At 46.3% G+C, this 20,173-nt stretch overlaps 1 protein-coding gene across 12 annotated transcripts in view; it reads right to left on the reverse strand.

The window, feature by feature from the left end:
• Nucleotides 1-20,173, reverse strand: part of LOC115188734 (R3H domain-containing protein 1) — a 46,400-nt gene that overhangs the window by 2,379 nt on the left and 23,848 nt on the right. For 6 of the 12 annotated variants that reach the window (XR_003876591.1, XM_029747523.1, XM_029747520.1 and 3 more), the window contains 19 exons: nt 19,866-19,962; nt 18,762-18,900; nt 18,478-18,618; nt 18,163-18,271; nt 17,689-17,784; nt 17,532-17,557; nt 17,059-17,112; nt 16,745-16,962; nt 15,001-15,336; nt 14,195-14,340; nt 13,754-13,861; nt 9,816-10,079; nt 9,457-9,571; nt 6,743-6,876; nt 6,296-6,453; nt 4,630-4,733; nt 4,242-4,408; nt 3,306-3,563; nt 2,882-2,972 (listed from right to left, as the gene is read on the reverse strand). Coding sequence is in view for 11 of the 12 variants with exons in the window: in XM_029747523.1 (XP_029603383.1) it covers nt 2,882-2,972; nt 3,306-3,563; nt 4,242-4,408; nt 4,630-4,733; nt 6,296-6,453; nt 6,743-6,876; nt 9,457-9,571; nt 9,816-10,079; nt 13,754-13,861; nt 14,195-14,340; nt 15,001-15,336; nt 16,745-16,962; nt 17,059-17,112; nt 17,532-17,557; nt 17,689-17,784; nt 18,163-18,271; nt 18,478-18,618; nt 18,762-18,900; nt 19,866-19,962 (2,761 nt within the window). In the remaining variant the exon portion in view is untranslated. The remainder of the gene's footprint in view (nt 1-2,881; nt 2,973-3,305; nt 3,564-4,241; nt 4,409-4,629; nt 4,734-6,295; nt 6,454-6,742; nt 6,877-9,456; nt 9,572-9,815; nt 10,080-13,753; nt 13,862-14,194; nt 14,341-15,000; nt 15,337-16,744; nt 16,963-17,058; nt 17,113-17,531; nt 17,558-17,688; nt 17,785-18,162; nt 18,272-18,477; nt 18,619-18,761; nt 18,901-19,865; nt 19,963-20,173) is intronic. The other 6 variants (XM_029747519.1, XM_029747526.1, XM_029747521.1 and 3 more) reach the window with 6 other exon arrangements.

Below are 20,173 nucleotides of genomic sequence, written 5' to 3' on the forward strand. Positions count from 1 at the left end.
TCATTATATTCCTAACACCTAGGTACACCAGTTTATTTATTTAGCCAGGTGTGAATTCTACCTTGTCTATAAATTCTTCTTACATGAACAAATACATTCCCGTATGGTCCTTCAGTGCACAGCAAGTGGTTTTTAATGATATATATATACACACATACAGAACCAGTCAAAATCTTCTAACACACCTACTCATTCAAGGGTTTTTCTTTATTTTTACTATTTTCTACATTGTAGAATAACAGTGAAGACATCAAAACTATGAAACGCATATAGAATCATGTAGTAACCAAAAAAAAAAGTTAAACAAATCAAAATACATGTTATATTCAAGATGCTTCAAAGTAGCCACCCTTTGCCTTGACAGCTTTGCACACTCTTGGCATTCTCTCAACCAGCTTCATGAGGTGGAATGCATTTCACTTAACAGGTGTGCCTTGTTGAAAGTTAATTTGTGGAACTTCTGTCCTTCGTAATGTGTTTGAGCCAATCAGTTGTGTTGTGACAAGGTTGTGGTGGTATACAGAAGATAGCCCTATTTGGTTAAAGACCAAGTCCATATTATGGCAAGAACAGCTCAAATAAGCAAAGAGAAACAGCAGTCCATCATTACTTTAAGACATGAAGGTCAGTCAATCAAGAAAATACTTGCTTGGGCCAAGAAACATGAGCTATGAACATTAGACGGGTGGAAATCCAAATTTGAGATTTTTGGTCTTTGAGACGTAGAGTAGGTGAACGGATGATCTCCGCATGTGTGGTTCCCACCAAGAAGAAGGTAGTGTGATGGTGCTTTGCTAGTGACACTGTCTGTGATTTATTTAGAATTCAAGGCACACTTAACCAGCATGGCTACCACAGCATTCTGCAGCGATATGCCATCCCATCTGGTTATCATTTGTTTTCAACAGGACAATGGCCCAACACACCTCCAGGCTGTGTAAGGCCTATTTGACCAAGAAGGAGAGTGATGAGGTCTCCACAATCACCTGACCTCAACCCAATTGAGATGGTTTGGGATGAGTTGGACCGCAGAGGGAAGGAAAAGCAGCCAACAAGTGCTCAGCATATGTGGGAACAGCTCAACTAGCTGGTTGAGAGAATGCCAAGAGTGTGCAAAGCTGTCAAGGCAAAGGGTGGCTACTTAGAAGAATCTAAAATCTATTTTGATTTGTTTAACATGTTTTTAGTTACTACATGATTCGATGTGTTATTTCAGTTGATGTCTTCACTATTATTCTACAATGTAGAAAATTGTAAAAATAAAGAAAAACCCTTGAATGAGTAGGTGTGTCCAAATCTTTTGACAGGTATTGTATATATATATATTTTTAACTAGGTTGTTTATAAATATTATATTAGCAAAAATATTGTTCTAAGACTCAAGTGTGATGATCCACAGGAATCCATTCAGACCATTATTATTTATGCTCCAAAATAAATAATCTGAACAGGGTTACATAATCACATATACAGGGTTTTATGGATCAAAACAGGGCTTAGGTGGTGGGTGTGGCTATGGGCTTGGCCAATGGTGCGGTCACCAACTTACATTTGAGGCTGTCCTATTGGCCGGAGTGACAAAATGTTGTTTAAAAGCCAATTTCCTGAAATTCTACACATTTTGCCAAGGCTTATGCTACCTGAGTGACAAATAAAATGAAAAAAATGGGGGCCTCACGCCATGACAAAACTCCTGAATGCATACTTTTTTTAATTCTCCTCGTCTAGCTTTTATTTATGTTATTATTAGTTCTCAAAGACGATATTATTTAAAAATATATAGGTCCATTATATGTTCTATGTGCCTAATATCCGGTTTTAGTCGTTTGATGTGGAACTGACAGCGTTTTAGCAACATGAAATCTTATAAAAATCTGATCACACCCCCCCAGGGAGAATGGCACTTTCATTAAAAACGTTTCTTTACATTCTCTGACGAGCACTTAGATATGGTTATTTTCACATTTTCATACTTCATAGAATGTTTGGGAACTGACATTAAGGCATTTGTTAAAATTCTATAACATATAGTGGGAAAGTGGCTGTGCGTTTGGACAATTAATAGACACTGCAGTAAATAAACCCCAATAAGAACGTGTATGTCTTGTCCAGAACCAGACTCTACACAGACTGGTGCGCCAGAGCCAATCAAAGCTACAGTAGGCATATATGCAAATAAGCCATTTGCCACAGGGCCTGTCATCATTGACTTTGAACTGGACTGTGTGTTTACAGGCAGTTGGCCTGCCATCATTCACTATGAACTGGACTGTGTGTTTACAGGCAGTAGGACCTGCCATCATTCACTATGAACTGGACTGTGTGTTTACAGGCAGTAGGACCTGCCATCATTCACTATGAACTGGACTGTGTGTTTACAGGCAGTTGGCCTGCCATCATTCACTATGAACTAGACTGTGTGTTTACAGGCAGTTGGCCTGCCATCATTCACTATGAACTGGACTGTGTGTTTACAGGCTGTAGCAACAGTGCAACTTTAGACCATTAGAACGCATTCATCAAAAGCCACAAAATACACCTGAATGGATACATGCCAATATGTAAATACCACGGGAGTCCTCTTCCATCTGGGAACGTCACAGTCCTATTGATCAACCCACCATGGACAGGTAGGCTCTCTCTCCCCTCTCCATTACCTGGGTCATGGTCTCCCCTCTCCATTACCTGGGTCATGGTCTCCCCTCTCCATTACCTGGGTCATGGTCTCCCCTCTCCATTACCTGGGTCATGGTCTCCCCTCTCCATTACCTGGGTCATGGTCTCCCCTCTCCATTACCTGGGTCATGGTCTCCCCTCTCCATTACCTGGGTCATGGTCTCCCCTCTCCATTACCTGGGTCATTGTCTCCCCTCTCCATTACCTGGGTCACCTACACTAAGATCTGATGATAATGACTTCCTAGGCGATGGTCTCCTCCCTCGCCCCCCATGATGCCGGATTCCCATTGGGCCCTGAAGGAAAAGGAGGCAGACATGTTGACTGGTCTGAGATTCTATTGTCTACTTTTTTCATCTTTTAATCTTACATTTTCATTTCACAGATTTGGTTCATTTTGTCGTATGAAACAACCTCCTTTGTCACGTGCGTGTGTTCTGAGGACTCACATGGTGGTGGTTGGGGACCATGTGGTGTGTGTTCTGAGGACTTACGTGGTGGTGGTTGGGGACCATGTGGTGTGTGTTCTGAGGACTCACGTGGTGGTGGTTGGGGACCATGTGGTGTGTGTTCTGAGGACTCACGTGGTGGTGGTTGGGGACCATGTGGTGTGTGTTCTGAGGACTCACGTGGTGGTGGTTGGGGACCATGTGGTGTGTGCCGTGGATCAGCGGAGGCCTGATGGCAGGGTTGTACTGGAGGGGTTGACCAAGTAATGGGTATCTGCCGTCCACTGCCTGCCCTGGGCCGAAAGGTCTGGGGAACTGGGTCATTATGGGGATGGGGGTGAGGCCGGCCGAGCGGAGGTTCTTTATGGAGGTGAGTTGGTGGGTTGGGGCTTGGGGCTGGGCCGGAGGCGTGCTGGGACCACCCAGCTGGGGACTGTTCTATAGGACAGAGGCAGAAAGGAGGGGACATAGAAACCTTTTAATATAGTCGATCAGAGGGAAAGTGTATCCTTAGTTCAAAGAGACGGGCCTGAGCAAGATGCGCTGCTCGGAGTCGCTTATCTTGATAACACAATGAGCAGTTATTTGGGATGCAAGATGTGTAGATCAGTCATCCTGCCCTCTCTCAGGCTGATCCTGCCCTCTCTCAGGCTGATCCTGCCCTCTCTCAGGCTGATCCTGCCCTCTCTCAGGCTGATCCTGCCCTCTCTCAGGCTGATCCTGCCCTCTCCCAGGCTGATCCTGCCCTCTCTCCAGCATGCATAATATTACAAAGACTCCTGAATGGTTATGTCTAATTATCAGCAGCTGAGTAGTTACCTGTGAGTTGTTCTAGTTGTTCTGAGTAGTTACCTGTGAGTGGTCTAGTTGTTCTGAGTAGTTACCTGTGAGTGGTCTAGTTGTTCTGAGTAGTTACCTGTGAGTTGTTCTGAGTAGTTACCTGTGAGTTGTTCTGAGTAGTTACCTGTGAGTTGTTCTGAGTAGTTACCTGTGAGTGGTCTAGTTGTTCTGAGTAGTTACCTGTGAGTGGTCTAGTTGTCCTGAGTAGTTACCTGTGAGTGGTCTAGTTGTCCTGAGTAGTTACCTGTGAGTGGTCTAGTTGTTCTGAGTAGTTACCTGTGAGTGGTCTAGTTGTTCTGAGGACCTCTGGCTGCGTGTGTGATCCAGACTGTAGTATCTGTTGTGTTTCCACTGTGGAGGGGAGTGGGCTCTGGGCTGGTGGTTAGGGGGCAGGGTCAGCTGCATCATCACCATACCACCACTGTGAGGACCGGGGAGCACACCTACAGACCAACACACACAGTTACAACGTCAAAATCACAGCTTCATTGTCAAAGGAACGTTTTCCATCCTCGGATGGACACACAAGGCAGGAAAACCATTTTAATGGTATCAAATCTCATACTTAAGGGTCTTTCAAAGCGAACGGTATCTATTTTAGTATGTCTGTGATCCCGGGGGGAATTGAACCCGCGACCTTAGTGTTGCTGAGAGGTAATGTTACCTGCACACTGCTGTCCTGGTAGCTGCTGGGTTCCACATGGAGACGAAGCCCGGGGAAACTGCATCTGCTCTGCCCCAGGAGGTGGTAAGAAACCCATCGATGAACTGTGGACACACACTTGCTTAGTCAATATATTTATGGAGCTCTATGAGGCATCAATTAAAAGACATTGATGCACCAGCAGCCAGCCACTTTATATTTGCTGTCAAAGTGTCCCTTAAAGAGCCCTGACACAATGTTTCAGAAAGTCTTGTATTAAAGGTCTGGTAATGATCTCGGATTAATGGTGACAGTCCAAGAGAAAAACAAACATGTCAATAATTTCCTCTTTATGACCTAAATCACTCTGGCATCAGACTGAAGGATTACATTACAGCTGCCTGGTACTGGACCCATAGGGCTCTGGTTAAAACTAGTGCACTATATAGGGAATAGGGTTTTATTTGGGACACTTAATATTAACACTGACAGTACTGATGCTGTGGGGCGGTATAGAGGAACCAGTACAACAGGGACGGAGGTCACTTTCAGCTCAGTGGAGCTGCTGTTAGTAGGTCAGTCTGGAGGTCACTTTCAGCTCAGTGGAGCTGCTGTTAGTAGGTCAGTCTGGAGGTCACTTTCAGCTCAGTGGAGCTGCTGTTAGTAGGTCAGTCTGGAGGTCACTTTCAGCTCAGTGGAACTTCTGTTAGTAGGTCAGTCTGGAGGTCACTTTCAGCTCAGTGGAGCTTCTGTTAGTAGGTCAGTCTGGAGGTCACTTTCAGCTCAGTGGAGCTTCTGTTAGTAGGTCAGTCTGGAGGTCACTTTCAGCTCAGTGGAGCTGCTGTTAGTAGGTCAGTCTGGAGGTCACTTTCAGCTCAGTGGAGCTGCTGTTAGTAGGTCAGTCTGGAGGTCACTTTCAGCTCAGTGGAGCTTCTGTTAGTAGGTCAGTCTGGAGGTCACTTTCAGCTTAGTGGAGCTTCTGTTAGTAGGTCAGTCTGGAGGTCACTTTCAGCTCAGTGGAGCTGCTGTTAGTAGGTCAGTCTGGAGATCACTTTCAGCTCAGTGGAGCTTCTGTTAGTAGGTCAGTCTGGAGGTCACTTTCAGCTCAGTGGAGCTTCTGTTAGTAGGTCAGTCTGGAGGTCACTTTCAGCTCAGTGGAGCTTCTGTTAGTAGGTCAGTCTGGAGGTCACTTTCAGCTCAGTGGAGCTGCTGTTAGTAGGTCAGTCTAGAGATCACTTTCAGCTCAGTGGAGCTGCTGTTAGTAGGTCAGTCTGGAGATCACTTTCAGCTCAGTGGAGCTGCTGTTAGTAGGTCAGTCTGGAGGATGATTGATAAGGCTGATGATACAGGTGCAGTGCAGCCCAGTCTTAATAGTACACCTCAGCTCCCATGAGGACCGGTTTCTACACCGGCAATAACTCCCTTATCAACCACACTATAGGAGAACTATGGCTCTGGGGGGGAACGGGGGGGGGGGGGGGGCTCTATAGTCTAGCTACAAGCTACTATAATGGACTGTTGTAAATGGTGTTGGCAGGTTGGTTGGTACACCGGTATCTGCGGCGCTTTCATCAACATTGAACTACTCTGGAATATGAAACAGTACCAGATAACAGACCTAACACTTTGACTATTTAATACACAGTCCATGTTCCTGGTGTCAACAATAGAACAGCTCAGTTCCTACCTCATGGTGCTGTGTTGATTTGGAGGCATGACACTGTAGTAGACCTGCATGCCTGACATGGCCATGGGACCTTGGCTTGGATGGCTCTGGATCATCATTGGCTGTTGACATGCCTGCTGATGTGGAGGCATGTTCTGAGAGCCCTGGGACATTGATACCTGCACGATGCACACAGACCATATGGAAAAACAGGATTAAGCAGGAATATCTCTTTTTTACATTTACATGTGATGTCTGGTCCCTTTCAAATCTCATCTTCAAACTATTTAACATTTCAGGGTTCGATTGATATAAATAGAAGATTTTCAGTCAGGCAAAGATGTTCACAAGAGCAAGATGTTCACAATTGAAGATCAAACCATGTCAAAGTAAAAGCACAGGACAAATCAATTTGATTCTTTAATTGAAAAACAACAGTTTAATAATGATAAGCCAAAAAGAACGTACCTGATAAGACGGCATTGAAGGGTACTGGACCATGAAGGCCGTCATGTGATTTCCCATATTGCTGTGCTGCTGGTTGTTCACCAGGTTCTGATGCTGAGGGCCCTGGGGCTGATTTGGCATCACAGCATGGTAACCTTCAGTAACATTAGGACATTACAATTCACTTCTATTGAAATATCTAGTGAGATACAGAACATTTGAATTCATTGTTTTTAAACAAAATGGTGACATTAATTCTATTCATAACGACTATGAATGAATGAGCCGAAGTGAAATGAGAAACACATTTAATAAGCCTCTGTTGTCTTGGGAGATGATCTTCTCTCTTTACTTGTATTAGAATGAATCAATAAGGCCTGAGGGGGTGTGGTATGTGGCCAATATACCACGGCTAAGGGCTGTCCTTAAGCACGACGCAACGTGGAGTGCCTGGATACAGACCTTAGCCGTGGTATATTGGCATATACCACAAACCCCCGAGGTGCCTTATTGCTACTATAAACTGGTTAGCAACATAATTAGAGAAGTAAAAATACATGTTTTGTCATCCATGTGGTAAACTGTGTGATATACCACGGCTGTCAGCCAATCAGCATTCAGGGCTCGAACCACCCAGTTTATAATACCCATTACAATGTAGAAGACATCTAAAACATGGAGAAAATCATACAATATTGAATCCAAGGAAGGAAGAGTGTAGTGGGAAAAAACATAGCGAAAACAAAAGACTAACACGAGCAAATTACAAAAACAGACGACGCAAATGCGCAACATAGAAAAACGGTGGTCTCTCTGGCAAAGTAAAAACGGTGGTCTCTCTGGCAAAGTAAAAACGGTGGTCTCTCTGGCAAAGTAAAACGGTGGTCTCTCTGGCAAAGTAAAAACGGTGGTAGAAATAGTAGTGCTTGTTCCATAGTGGACAGCTGAATGTCAAGGTTACAGACTCATCTCACAGAGAAATCCAGGGACCGCATTAGTCGTCCTTTTGTAAAAAGGTGACTGGAACATTCTTTAGCCCCAATGAGGAAAAGTGGAACAAGACGAGACCAATAGACGATGAATGGTTTCATATGTGAAAGAGCAGGACACTATTTTGACCGTCCTCCAGTCTCTCTCCTGACCTCTGCTCACAAACCAAGCATGAAATGACTCTCCCATTATATCCCCCACACACCATTCCACCTGAGCACACAGAGAATGGGATTAGACTGCCTTGGTACAGCAGGTGAAATAGGAAGCTGCTAACAGGTGCTTTATGCCTATTGTCAGTGTGCCTTTATGTTGTAATCTGCAGGACTGAACGCTTCCAAAAAGACACATTGTAATAACACAGATGACGACCCTGAAGGAACAGGTAGTCATCATCATGACCGCTGGAGAAGAAGAGTTGAGGGGCTGAAAATAGAGCGCTGGAGAAGAGAGGAGTGAGAGACTGAAGAGAAGTGAGGGGCTGAAAAAGAGACCGGTTCACTGTGAGAATCATAGAACTCTCAGACAGCGTCCCGGCCCCGCATTCTGCCACTCTGCTTTCCAGGTTTCCCCATCACCAACACCTCTGTGGTCCAGTCCAGACTCCTGGTCTTCATCACCAACACCTCTGTGGTCCAGTCCAGACTCCTGGTCTTCATCACCAACACCTCTGTGGTCCAGTCCAGACTCCTGGTCTTCATCACCAACACCTCTGTGGTCCAGTCCAGACTCCTGGTCTTCATCACCAACACCTCTGTGGTCCAGTCCAGACTCCTGGTCTTCATCACCAACACCTCTGTGGTCCAGTCCAGACTCCTGGTCTTCATCACCAACACCTCTGTGGTCCAGTCCAGACTCCTGGTCTTCATCACCAACACCTCTGTGGTCCAGTCCAGACTCCTGGTCTTCATCACCAACACCTCTGTGGTCCAGTGTGGCTGAGTTAAGAGTGTGGTGAGGTTGTAGGTTCAATTCCCACAAGCATCATTTATACTGAAGCCTTCAGCAAAACTGTTTGATTGCAGAAGCAACTTCCTTATGCAAGTGGTTTTATTTTCACTGTGGCTGGATATTCCACTGTTTATGCACTAGTAGACTAACAGTATATAGCCTAATTTGTTCCTCTGCTCAGCCCCAAGAGATGCCTCCTAATTCCCCCAACACACGATGGAGTAGCATTCCTCCACATTAAAGCCAGTAAATGACCACAGTGCTGCGTTCAGCAGGAGACAACCAGTAAAACGGAGCTGTGTTGAGGAGGCAGGAGGCTGTAGCTAACAACCAGTAAAACAGAGCTGTGTTGAGGAGGCAGGAGGCTGTAGCTAACAACCAGTAAAACAGAGCTGTGTTGAGGCAGGAGGCTGTAGCTAACAACCAGTAAAACAGAGCTGTGTTGAGGAGGCAGGAGGCTGTAGCTAACAACCAGTAAAACGGAGCTGTGTTGAGGAGGCAGGAGGCTGTAGCTAACAACCAGTAAAACAGAGCTGTGTTGAGGCAGGAGGCTGTAGATAAAAACCAGTAAAACGGAGCTGTGTTGAGGAGGCAGGAGGCTGTAGCTAACAACCAGTAAAACAGAGCTGTGTTGAGGAGGCAGGAGGCTGTAGATAACAATCGTGTCCCCCCCAGGGTGCAGAGAAACATAATACACACTCAGCAAGCAGACTGCAGCTCACTGGGAGACAGCTCAGTTAATCAAGACAAACACAGAGAGATAGCAGTGTGTGTGTGTGTGTGTGTGTGTTTACCTGGCTGCTGGGGTAGAGGCTGGTTCTGGGGGCTGGTGTAGTGCACGGGGCTGACAGGGCGATAGTGCTGGTTGGAGTGGGGGTCCTGGGCTGGAGCACAGTAACATGTGTGCATCTACAGGAGAGGAAGGGCAACAAGCAGACACAGAGTTTCTCTGGTCACCTTGGAATCTGAACACTTTTCTCATAGAGGATCTGAGGTCAATCTAGATTGTGATCATACCTGGATAATCTGGTGGATAATATCATTGACTATTACTGAAGGAGACTGAGACCAACAAGTAGGTAGTTGAAGTAGACGATGCCATGAGATGGTGTGTTGACTGACCATGTGAGTGACTGTACTGTAACTGTTGTACCTGCTGTGGCATGTAGCCCTGTTGCTGCATGACCGGCTGGCTCAAAGGGTGTGCAGGGCCGGGGATGGGGTAGGCCTGGGTTTGTCCCACCACAGGGGGCCCTGGAGGGGCCACCATGTAGCCAGTCTGCTGGTGCTGCAGGGGGCCCTGGAGCACCACAGGGCCCGAGGGGTACATGGCAGGGTGGGGGCCGCCGTTTGTGCCGTCGCTGGACGCCTGGCGCACCACACTCATGTGGCTGAACTGGGCAGCAAGCCCTTCTTGCTGTGGGGAGAGAATAATGCTGAAAACATATGTTTCAAATATATGTACTGTCTGGACATGTCCTTTAAAATGGTCAAATCCAATCAATCAACAGACAGGGCCAGAGGCAATGGGCATCAAGACCACGGCCAAAATTATTAGGGTCATATTTATTAGGGCACACCGTAGCAAAACATTTTGAAACAGAAAATGAATGTGTCTTATTGGAGTCAAGTTCTAGTAGTCTCTCCCTGTTTCAGTCAGTTTTCTACCGTTTGATGCCGAACACCACCCAGGGAACCCAAACTGGGATATTTATAGCACCAGAGTAGGCTACCTCAGTCTAGGTCATCTATGACAAGCTGTTCAGTGGCAGTAAATTGGAAGTTTAGCGTATCTACTCATGGATTATTCAACATCTGGTATTGAATTAATGATTAAAAACCGTTAGTTTCAGTGCTTTAAATCAGCCATAGAGGGATGTGTTGGGTGAAACCAGGTCAGGAAAGGAGGACAACAGAACGCAGCCAGATCTAGTCTACCTAACCGAACGCAGCCAGATCTAGTCTACCTAACAGAACGCAGCCAGGTCTAGTCTACCTAACCGAACGCAGCCAGATCTAGTCTACCTAACAGAACGCAGCCTGATCTAGTCTACCTAACCGAACGCAGCCAGATCTAGTCTACCTAACAGAACGCAGCCAGGTCTAGTCTACCTAACCGAACGCAGCCAGATCTAGTCTACCTAACCGAACGCAACCAGATCTAGTCTACCTAACAGAACGCAGCCAGATCTAGTCTACCTAACAGAACGCAGCCAGATCTAGTCTACCTAACAGAACGCAGCCAGATCTAGTCTACCTAACCGAACGCAGCCAGATCTAGTCTACCTAACCGAACGCAGCCTGATCTAGTCTACCTAACCGAACGCAGCCTGATCTAGTCTACCTAACCGAACGCAGCCTGATCTAGTCTACCTAACCGAACGCAGCCAGATCTAGTCTACCTAACCGAACGCAGCCAGATCTAGTCTACCTAACCGAACGCAGCCAGATCTAGTCTACCTAACCGAACGCAGCCAGATCTAGTCTACCTAACAGAACGCAGCCAGATCTAGTCTACCTAACAGAACGCAGCCAGATCTAGTCTACCTAACAGAACGCAGCCAGATCTAGTCTACCTAACCGAACGCAGCCAGATCTAGTCTACCTAACCGAACGCAGCCAGATCTAGTCTACCTAACCGAACGCAGCCAGATCTAGTCTACCTAACCGAACGCAGCCAGATCTAGTCTACCTAACCGAACGCAGCCAGATCTAGTCTACCTAACCGAACGCAGCCAGATCTAGTCTACCTAACAGAACGCAGCCAGATCTAGTCTACCTAACAGAACGCAGCCAGATCTAGTCTACCTAACAGAACGCAGCCAGATCTAGTCTACCTAACAGAACGCAGCCAGATCTAGTCTACCTAACAGAACGCAGCCAGATCTAGTCTACCTAACAGGGTGGTTTTATCTAACCTTTATTTTACTAAGCAAGTCAGTTAAGAACAAATTCTTATTTTACAATTACGGCCTACCCCCGGCCAAACCCTCCCCTAACCTGGACGACGCTGGGCCAATTGTGTGCCGCCCTATGGGACTTCCGATCACGGTCGGTTGTGATACAGCCCGGGATCGAACCAGGGCCTGTAGTGACACCTCTAGCACTGTAATGCAGTGCCTTAGACCGCAGTGCCACTTGGGACCTAACTGGGTCACGTTCAACCTAACTGGGTCACGTTCAACCTAACTGGGTCACAGGGCCATGTTCAACCTAACTGGGTCACAGGGCCATGTTCTACCTAACTGGGTAATAGGGCTAACAGGGTCATAGGGCTAACAGGGTCATGTTCTACCCAACTGGGTAATAGGGCTAACAGGGTCATAGGGCTAACAGGGTCATAGTGCTAACAGGGTCACGTTCTACCCAACTGGGTCATAGTGCTAACAGGGCCCTGTTCTACCTAACTAGGTAACAGGGCCCTGTTCTACCTAACTGGGTAACAGGGCCATGTTCTACCTAACTGGGTAATAGGGCTAACAGGGTCATATGGGTAACAGGGCCATGTTCTACCTAACTGGGTAATAGGGCTAACAGGGTCATAGGGCTAACAGGGTCATGTTCTACCCAACTGGGTAATAGGGCTAACAGGGTCATAGGGCTAACAGGGTCATGTTCTACCCAACTGGGTAATAGGGCTAACAGGGTCATAGGGCTAACAGGGTCATGTTCTACCCAACTGGGTAATAGGGCTAACAGGGTCATGTTCTACCCAACTGGGTAATAGGGCTAACAGGGTCATAGGGCTAACAGGGTCATGTTCTACCCAACTGGGTAATAGGGCTAACAGGGTCATAGGGCTAACAGGGTCATGTTCTACCCAACTGGGTAATAGGGCTAACAGGGTCATAGGGCTAACAGGGTCACGTTCTACCCAACTGGGTAATAGGGCTAACAGGGTCATAGGGCTAACAGGGTCACGTTCTACCCAACTGGGTAATAGGGCTAACAGGGTCATAGGGCTAACAGGGTCACGTTCTACCCAACTGGGTAATAGGGCTAACAGGGTCATAGGGCTAACAGGGTCACGTTCTACCCAACTGAGTAATAGGGCTAACAGGGTCATAGGGCTAACAGGGTCACGTTCTACCCAACTGGGTCATAGTGCTAACAGGGTCACGTTCTACCCAACTGGGTAATAGGGCTAACAGGGTCATAGGGCTAACAGGGTCACGTTCTACCCAACTGGGTCATAGTGCTAACAGGGTCACGTTCTACCCAACTGGGTCATAGTGCTAACAGGGCCCTGTTCTACCTAACTGGGTAACAGGGCCATGTTCTACCTAACTAGGTAACAGGGCCCTGTTCTACCTAACTGGGTAACAGGGCCATGTTCTACCTAACTGGGTAACAGGGCCATGTTCTACCTAACTGGGTAACAGGGCCATGTTCTACCTAACTGGGTAACAGGGCCATGTTCTACCCAACTGGGTCACAGGGCTAACAGGGTCATGTTCTACCTAACTGGGCCATAGTGCTAACAGGGTCATGTTCTACCCAACTGGGTCATGTTCTACCTAACAGGGTCATGTTCTACCTAACTGGGTCATGTTCTACCTAACTGGGTCATGTTCTACCTAACTGGGTTATGTTCTACCTAACTGGGTTATGTTCTACCTAACTGTGTCATAGGGCTAACAGGGTCATGTTCTACCCAACTGGGTCATGTTCTACCTAACAGGGTCATGTTCTACCTAACAGGGTCATGTTCTACCTAACTGGGTCATAAGGCTAACAGGGTCATGTTCCACCTAACCGGGTCATAGGGCTAACAGGGTCATGTTCCACCTAACTGGGTCATAGGGCTAACAGGGTCATGTTCCACCTAACCGGGTCATAGGGCTAACAGGGTCATGTTCAACAAGCACTCAGTTGCAAGACATTTTGCATCAGAAAACAAGATTCTGGGTTCCCATTGGGCAAACTGCTGCTTTCAAATGTCTTCCTAAAATATAAACTTCTGGAATTAACACACGTAACGTAACAACCATGTCTTATAAAAGACCACCTAATTAAGGCGCTGAAGAGGCAACTGGACAGAAACAGACAGGTGGGAGATAGAGGGGGAGGAGAGAGAGGATTGATAGGTACCAAAGTGTAGTGTTGGTTAGGGGAGAGTGGCAGGAACTGAGGAGGAGGGTAAGAGATGGTTGAGTACTGGATCGGCTGTGGAGCAGAGGGCTGGAGATGCCGAACCGGCTGAAGGAGGAGAAAAGGACAGAACAGAGGGAAAGACAGGAGAGAGATCTCCATAAGTTAAGAAGTCAGAGGTGATTGAATAGGAGGAACTAGAGCTGGCTGATTAATATCACAATTAATTGAACCTGATTGACATCTAGATAATTCACTCAGCCCTAGCTCGTAGATGATGAATGTTCTCTGGGAAATTAGGAGGCATGAATTAAAGAATGATGGATTCTAATCTACTATATTAACTGAGAACAGGTAGAGTAAAGAAATGACTGCATGCGGGGAGTGAATGGGCTTTCTGGAGAAAGATGGGATACATGGGCTGTAGACTCATTGACTGACCTGGGAGAGGACGTGATTGGCTGGCTGGTGCGGGGCTGGGGGCGGTAGGGGAGGGGCCAAGGGCTGCTGGCTCCTCCCACCTTGCTGTGAGGTCATCGAGGGGTTGTAGACCACAGCACTGCCGTCAGGGTTCACAAAGGGTTGGCCTGCAGGTGGGGAACAACAAACTTAGATACACTGTAGACCAGGGCTGCCCAACCCTCTTCCTGGAGATCTACCGCCCTGTGGGTTTTCAGTCCAACCCTCTTCCTGGAGATCTACCGCCCTGTGGGTTTTCAGTCCAACCCTCTTCCTGGAGATCTACCGCCATACAGGACAGTAGATCTCCAGGAAGAGGGTTGGACAGCCCTGCAGTAGAGGCTATAGGACATTTGAGTATAATTTAGTCAATAGGAGTTATGCTATAGTAACATGTATCCTGAATAATGACTAAACCATGAATATATACAGTTTACCAACTCCCTTAGTCCATTCATTCAATCTGGAAAGGATTTGATATATATTTGACCCAAAACAAAATATGTAGTTTGAGAAATTTCAGCAACAGTCTAAGAGAAGAGCAGACAGACTAATAGACTGAATAAGAAGTTTGTTTTACAAGAACTATGATCAAAACCAACCAGGACCAAACATCACAGCAAACCCAAAATAAAGACAGCACACAGAGACAGGCCAATCCAGCCTATATAAAGACAGCACACAGAGACAGGCCAATCCAGCCTATATAAAGACAGCACACAGAGACAGGCCAATACAGCCGATATGAACTGAGGGATGAGAACCAACCCTGATCAGAAGATACCAACCTGTGTGTGGGTTGACCAGTATACTGCCAGGCGGTATCCCTGTGGCTTCCGGGGGAAGAAAATAGTAACTAGTAGCATTAGCAGTGGCCTGGGTTGGCGCTGGGCCGGATGCAGGCGCCGGGCCATTCCTGCTGCCCCGATCACAGTGCACAGAAGTCCTACTACAGCTGGGGGCCGTGGCAGCGGAGGACGCAGGTGTAGGTTGCACCGTGCTGGGGCCCCCGACAGGGCCGGCTGCCTGGGTTAGAGCAGCTGGGACAGGGAGAGGCAGGTGGAGTACTTGGGGGCGAGAGATGGAACTCGTAGAAGACCCTACACTATTAGAAGACTCAGAACCTAGAGGAGGGAGGGATGAAAAGGTCACTAAACGTCCTACAGAGAGGATCATGAAAGACGTCCTATAGTGGAACCATCATTGTAAATAACAATGTGTTCTTAACTGACTTGCCTAGTTAAATAAAAGGTGAATAAAAGTAAATAGAGGCAGCGGCTTGTAGCACATGCACAGCCAGCCTCCGGGCAGGGGTACAAGGAGGACAACTATTGGTCACTTCTGCGGTAACAGGAGTAGAAGCAGGATAGCCATTGGTCCATTCAAAAGTGGGACACACGGTGAGTGAATTCATTGGCTATAGGTGATATTTGTCTCTCTGTGGGCATCTTGCATGAGCCCATATCAACTGTAATTTTAAGTGGTCCATATCTTAAAGAGTATAACCACAAACATGTTATTAGTTTGTCAGTAATGCAACCACAGACACATTTCCTGGTTTACAACGTCAAAGTTGGTCTTCTGGCACGTACGCAAACCTCCAATATTTGATGTCAAAAGCAAAGCCATCAGGCGCTTTGAAATCTGGACAGACAAAAGAGGAAAACTGGGCCCAAGTTTGGTCTCTCTGGACGTATTACTGGAGAGGTGAGAAAGACGTCTCTGTCTTGCCAACAGTAAAAGCCAATGAATTCAGAATTGTGATGGCCATCATTCTTCATGTTTTCTACACAAACTAAACAACCAGCACTTAAAGAAATGGGGGATACTAAAACAAAGAGAAAAAAAGCTAAAACCAAAAATGCTAAAACCAAAGATGCTAAATGATGCCAAAGAACCAAAAAGATGACATGCACTGCATGCAGAAGAGATGAGCCACAGGACAGAGCTAACAGGAACACAAAACGGCCTCCCAGTAACAGCAGAGCAGATGTTGTGCTGCACAAAGTGAGCCCCATCTTCGTAAACAACATTAAAGAAAAAACTCAAGCAAAAAAGCTGTCTGGCACAGTCAGTGCACTGTGAAAATGGAATCACATGAAACCAAAAAGAAAAGCCTCTAGAACAGAGGCAGCAACAACAACAAAAAATATGATCGAAAAGACAAGGAACCAAAACAGCATAAACAAAGAAAACTGGCTCTCCATTCCCCCAGTATGCCTGTATTAAACAGGGATGGTGCGCACACACACACTCACACAGTGAAGGACCAATTCCAACTCATGTCAGTCAGAAACTAGTGCATCACATTGTCTAGGGGTGACTGACCACACTTGGGGTAAATCGGTTACCACCAAGTAGTCATGGACACAGAACACATTTTTTTCTTCATTCTTAGGGTTCATTCTGTCATTAAAAGAGGTGCTTCACTGTGCTGTGGAACAAAGCAGACTGGACACGATACGTCGCACGTGCATTTGACTACGTGTGCATGAGCCAGTGCCCCCCACCCCCCCCCCCACTAATACTTGCCTGTTTTGGAGAGGCGTCCGGTGCTCTTGCTGCTGGCTGAGCTGTCTCCTCTGATGAGGACAGAGATGCTGCTGAAGCTGCTGGCCTTGGTCATGGTTGGCCTCAGGTTACGGTTGGAGCTGTCTGAATCAGTGCTGCTCCACGGCCGGGCATCACAGTTCTTGGGGTCATTCTCAGAGCTGCTCTGTCTACTGCTGGCTGATCGCCCGTCCCCTAGTCTGAGAAAACAAGGGATGGATGGATGTGTGTGTGTGTGTGTGTGTGTGTGTGTGTGTGTGTGTGTGGGAGAGAGATCTGTGACAGAAAGGAAGTACCTGAAGAGTTGCCGTCTCTGTTGTGTGCTGATACAAGCCTCTTCATCAGGGCTCCTGCATGGGGAGACGACCATGCAACATTATCAAAGGATATCAAATCCACGTTGGACCAACCAGTCAAACGGCCCACGTTGGACCAACCAGTCAAACGGCCCACGTTGGACCAACCAGTCAAACGGCCCACGTTGGACCAACCAGTCAAACGGCCCACGTTGGACCAACCAGTCAAACGGCCCACGTTGGACCAACCAGTCAAACGCCCACGTTGGACCAACCAGTCAAACGGTCCCACGTTGGACCAACCAGTCAAACGGTCCACGTTGGACCACCAGTCAAAACGGTCCACGTTGGACCAACCAGTCAACGGTCCACGTTGGACAACCAGTCAAACGGTCCCACGTTGGACCAACCAGTCAAACGGTCCACGTTGGACCAACCAGTCAAACGTTGTGTCAGATTAGACTGATATTTACCTTCCATCTAGATGGAAATGATCTCCCTGTGGAAAAAAATACATCTATTTCAATGTCTTACTAACATGTAATTTGCAGTCCATAAAGCATATCCATATTTTACTTCAAAATAAACACAAATGCATCATTAATCTAAATTGATTAGCCAAAATCTCACATCTGGTGCAAATATCCTGTCCCTGGCTCTCTGATAGTCCTCCTCTCTCTCCTCGATAGATTTGCTTCTCCTGTCGTCTTTCAGGCGCATTCGTATCTGCAAGCACATGCACAACCTTAGCCAGCAGCTTAGCCTAGCCAGCAGCTTAGCCTAGCCAGCAGCTTAGCCTAGCCAGCAGCTTAGCCTAGCCAGCAGCTTAGCCTAGCCAGCAGCTTAGTCTAGCCAGCAGCTTAGCCTAGCCAGCAGCTTAGCCTAGCCAGCAGCTTCCGCACAGCTTAGCCTAGCCAGCAGCTGGAACTGCAGCACCAGATTGTCACCCTCTCAAAGACATATCGCTGAGAATGCATCCCAAATGGCACACTATTCCCTATATACTTTACTTCTGTTGACCAGGGCCCATAGGGCACTATATAGAGAATAGGGTGTCATTTGGGACACAGCGTGACATTTGATTGGAACACAGAAACCCCCTACCATGCCGTCTTCCCGGTCGAAGCTGGCGTTGTCTCTTTTGAGAATGTAGCGTTTTTGGAAATCATCTGTTTTGTCGTCTTTTATGTGTTCTGAGAATTTTTGATCTGGTCTGTGGAAGAGAATTTACATTGCTGGAAGTTTAGAGGCGTGGGGAAAAAATCTACACCAAATACATACTTTCTACTTTCACAGCAATTTGATGTATTTAAGCTTCATCGAGTCTAATAAAATGTATTATTGTGGTTCAGTATAAATCCTGAAAATAATGTATTATAAAATGTTTTAAAACTGACTGGTACCAAATGAAAAACATACATTCTTGTATTGCTAGTTTTGTTGATGATGACAGACTTCCCAGTGGGGTCAACATTGTGATCCATGCCAAAGTAGGCAGCCACTCGGTGTAGCAGCATTCTATGGTACGACGTCATGGGAGGGAACTTCCTCTTCTGGCTTCTAGGAAACACAAGAGCTGAATGAGCTTTACTGAAAGGCTAAAATAATGCAACTATAGAATTGAATTCGAATAAAATTGCATTAACTATAAATTAATAAAATACATTAAATCAATCAATAAATGTATTTATTAAATAACTTACTCATTATTACTGATAAAATCCAGAATGTCCTGCTCCAACTTCAACAGCATCATTCTGTCTCTGGGGTTGTTCTTAAGAGTGTTGACCAGGAACTCATGCAGGTCTATTCCAGTAGAGTCTGTGTAGTCCTGGCTGGAATCTAGACACAAGAGGACCAATCATTCTGGTAATGGTGCTCTATACACAACACATCTTTGTGGACTATGGGCTGTGTTCGTAAATTCACTCTGGAGTGACACTAAGCACACAGCCAAGACAACGCAGGAGTGGCTTCGGGACAAGTCTCTGAATGATCTTGAGTGGCCCAGCCAGAACCCGGACTTGAACATCTCTGGAGAGACCTAAATATAGCTGTACAGCGATGCTCCCGATCGAACCTGACAGAACTTGAGAGGATCTGCAGAGAAAAATGGGAGAAACTCCCCAAATACAGGTGTGCCAAGCTTGTAGCGTCATACCCAAGAAGACTCAAGAAGACTCAAAGCTGTAATCGTTGCAAAAGGTGCTTCAACAAAGTACTGAGTAAAGGGTCTGAATACTTGTGTAAATGTGATAGTTTAATACATTTGCAAAAAATGCTTTGTCATTATGGGGTATGTGTGTAGATTGATGAGGGGGAAAAAAACAATTTAATCAATTTTAGAATAAGTTTGTAACGTAACAAAAGTGGGAAAAGTCAAGGGGTCTGAATACTTTCTAAATACACTTTAACCGGGCTTACGTTTACTGACACCGGTCATGTTCAATACTATATTGATATTCAATGGGTGTTGTGCATTAGTAAATTAAAAATCGGTTATTGTGCGCTCTGGCACACTCCGACATGAGTGCTGTGAAATCGGGAGTAGATAGCCAGAGTGAATTTACGAACGCACCCATAGTCTCCTAGGATTCTATATTGGATTTCTCAGAGAGCTCCATGTTCCGGAATCAGTTCATTAGTTCTCTTGACTAAACCTCACAACATGTCTCCAAGGTCTTGTATTGTAACATACAAACACAACCGTGTCTGTGAAGGCAGATATGACCATTATATTCTCTCTCACTATTTACAACACAAAGATAACAATCAACCTCTGCGCCAACTCTCCCACAACCACACACCTCTTGACAGCATTTTCCTGGGCATCTTCTCTGGTTTCTCCACCTTCTCTTTCTCCTCCTTGGCAGACAGCTCCTCCTTATCAAAGGACTGGGATATCTGGATGTGAATTTGAAGAGTAAGAAATAAAAACTTCAGTGGTAGCTACTAGCTAATATCCCCATGATTAAGTCTGTATCCTAAATTGCAGCCTATTCCCTATGGGCCCTGGTCAAAAGTAGTGCACTACATAGGGAATAGGGTGCCATATGAGAAGTACACAAAAATTAAAATACAGAGAGAATTAATTAGCATGTCACATTAAGAATTT

Source organism: Salmo trutta, unplaced genomic scaffold (assembly GCF_901001165.1).
Source record: "Salmo trutta unplaced genomic scaffold, fSalTru1.1, whole genome shotgun sequence".
Lineage (NCBI taxonomy): Eukaryota > Metazoa > Chordata > Actinopteri > Salmoniformes > Salmonidae > Salmo > Salmo trutta.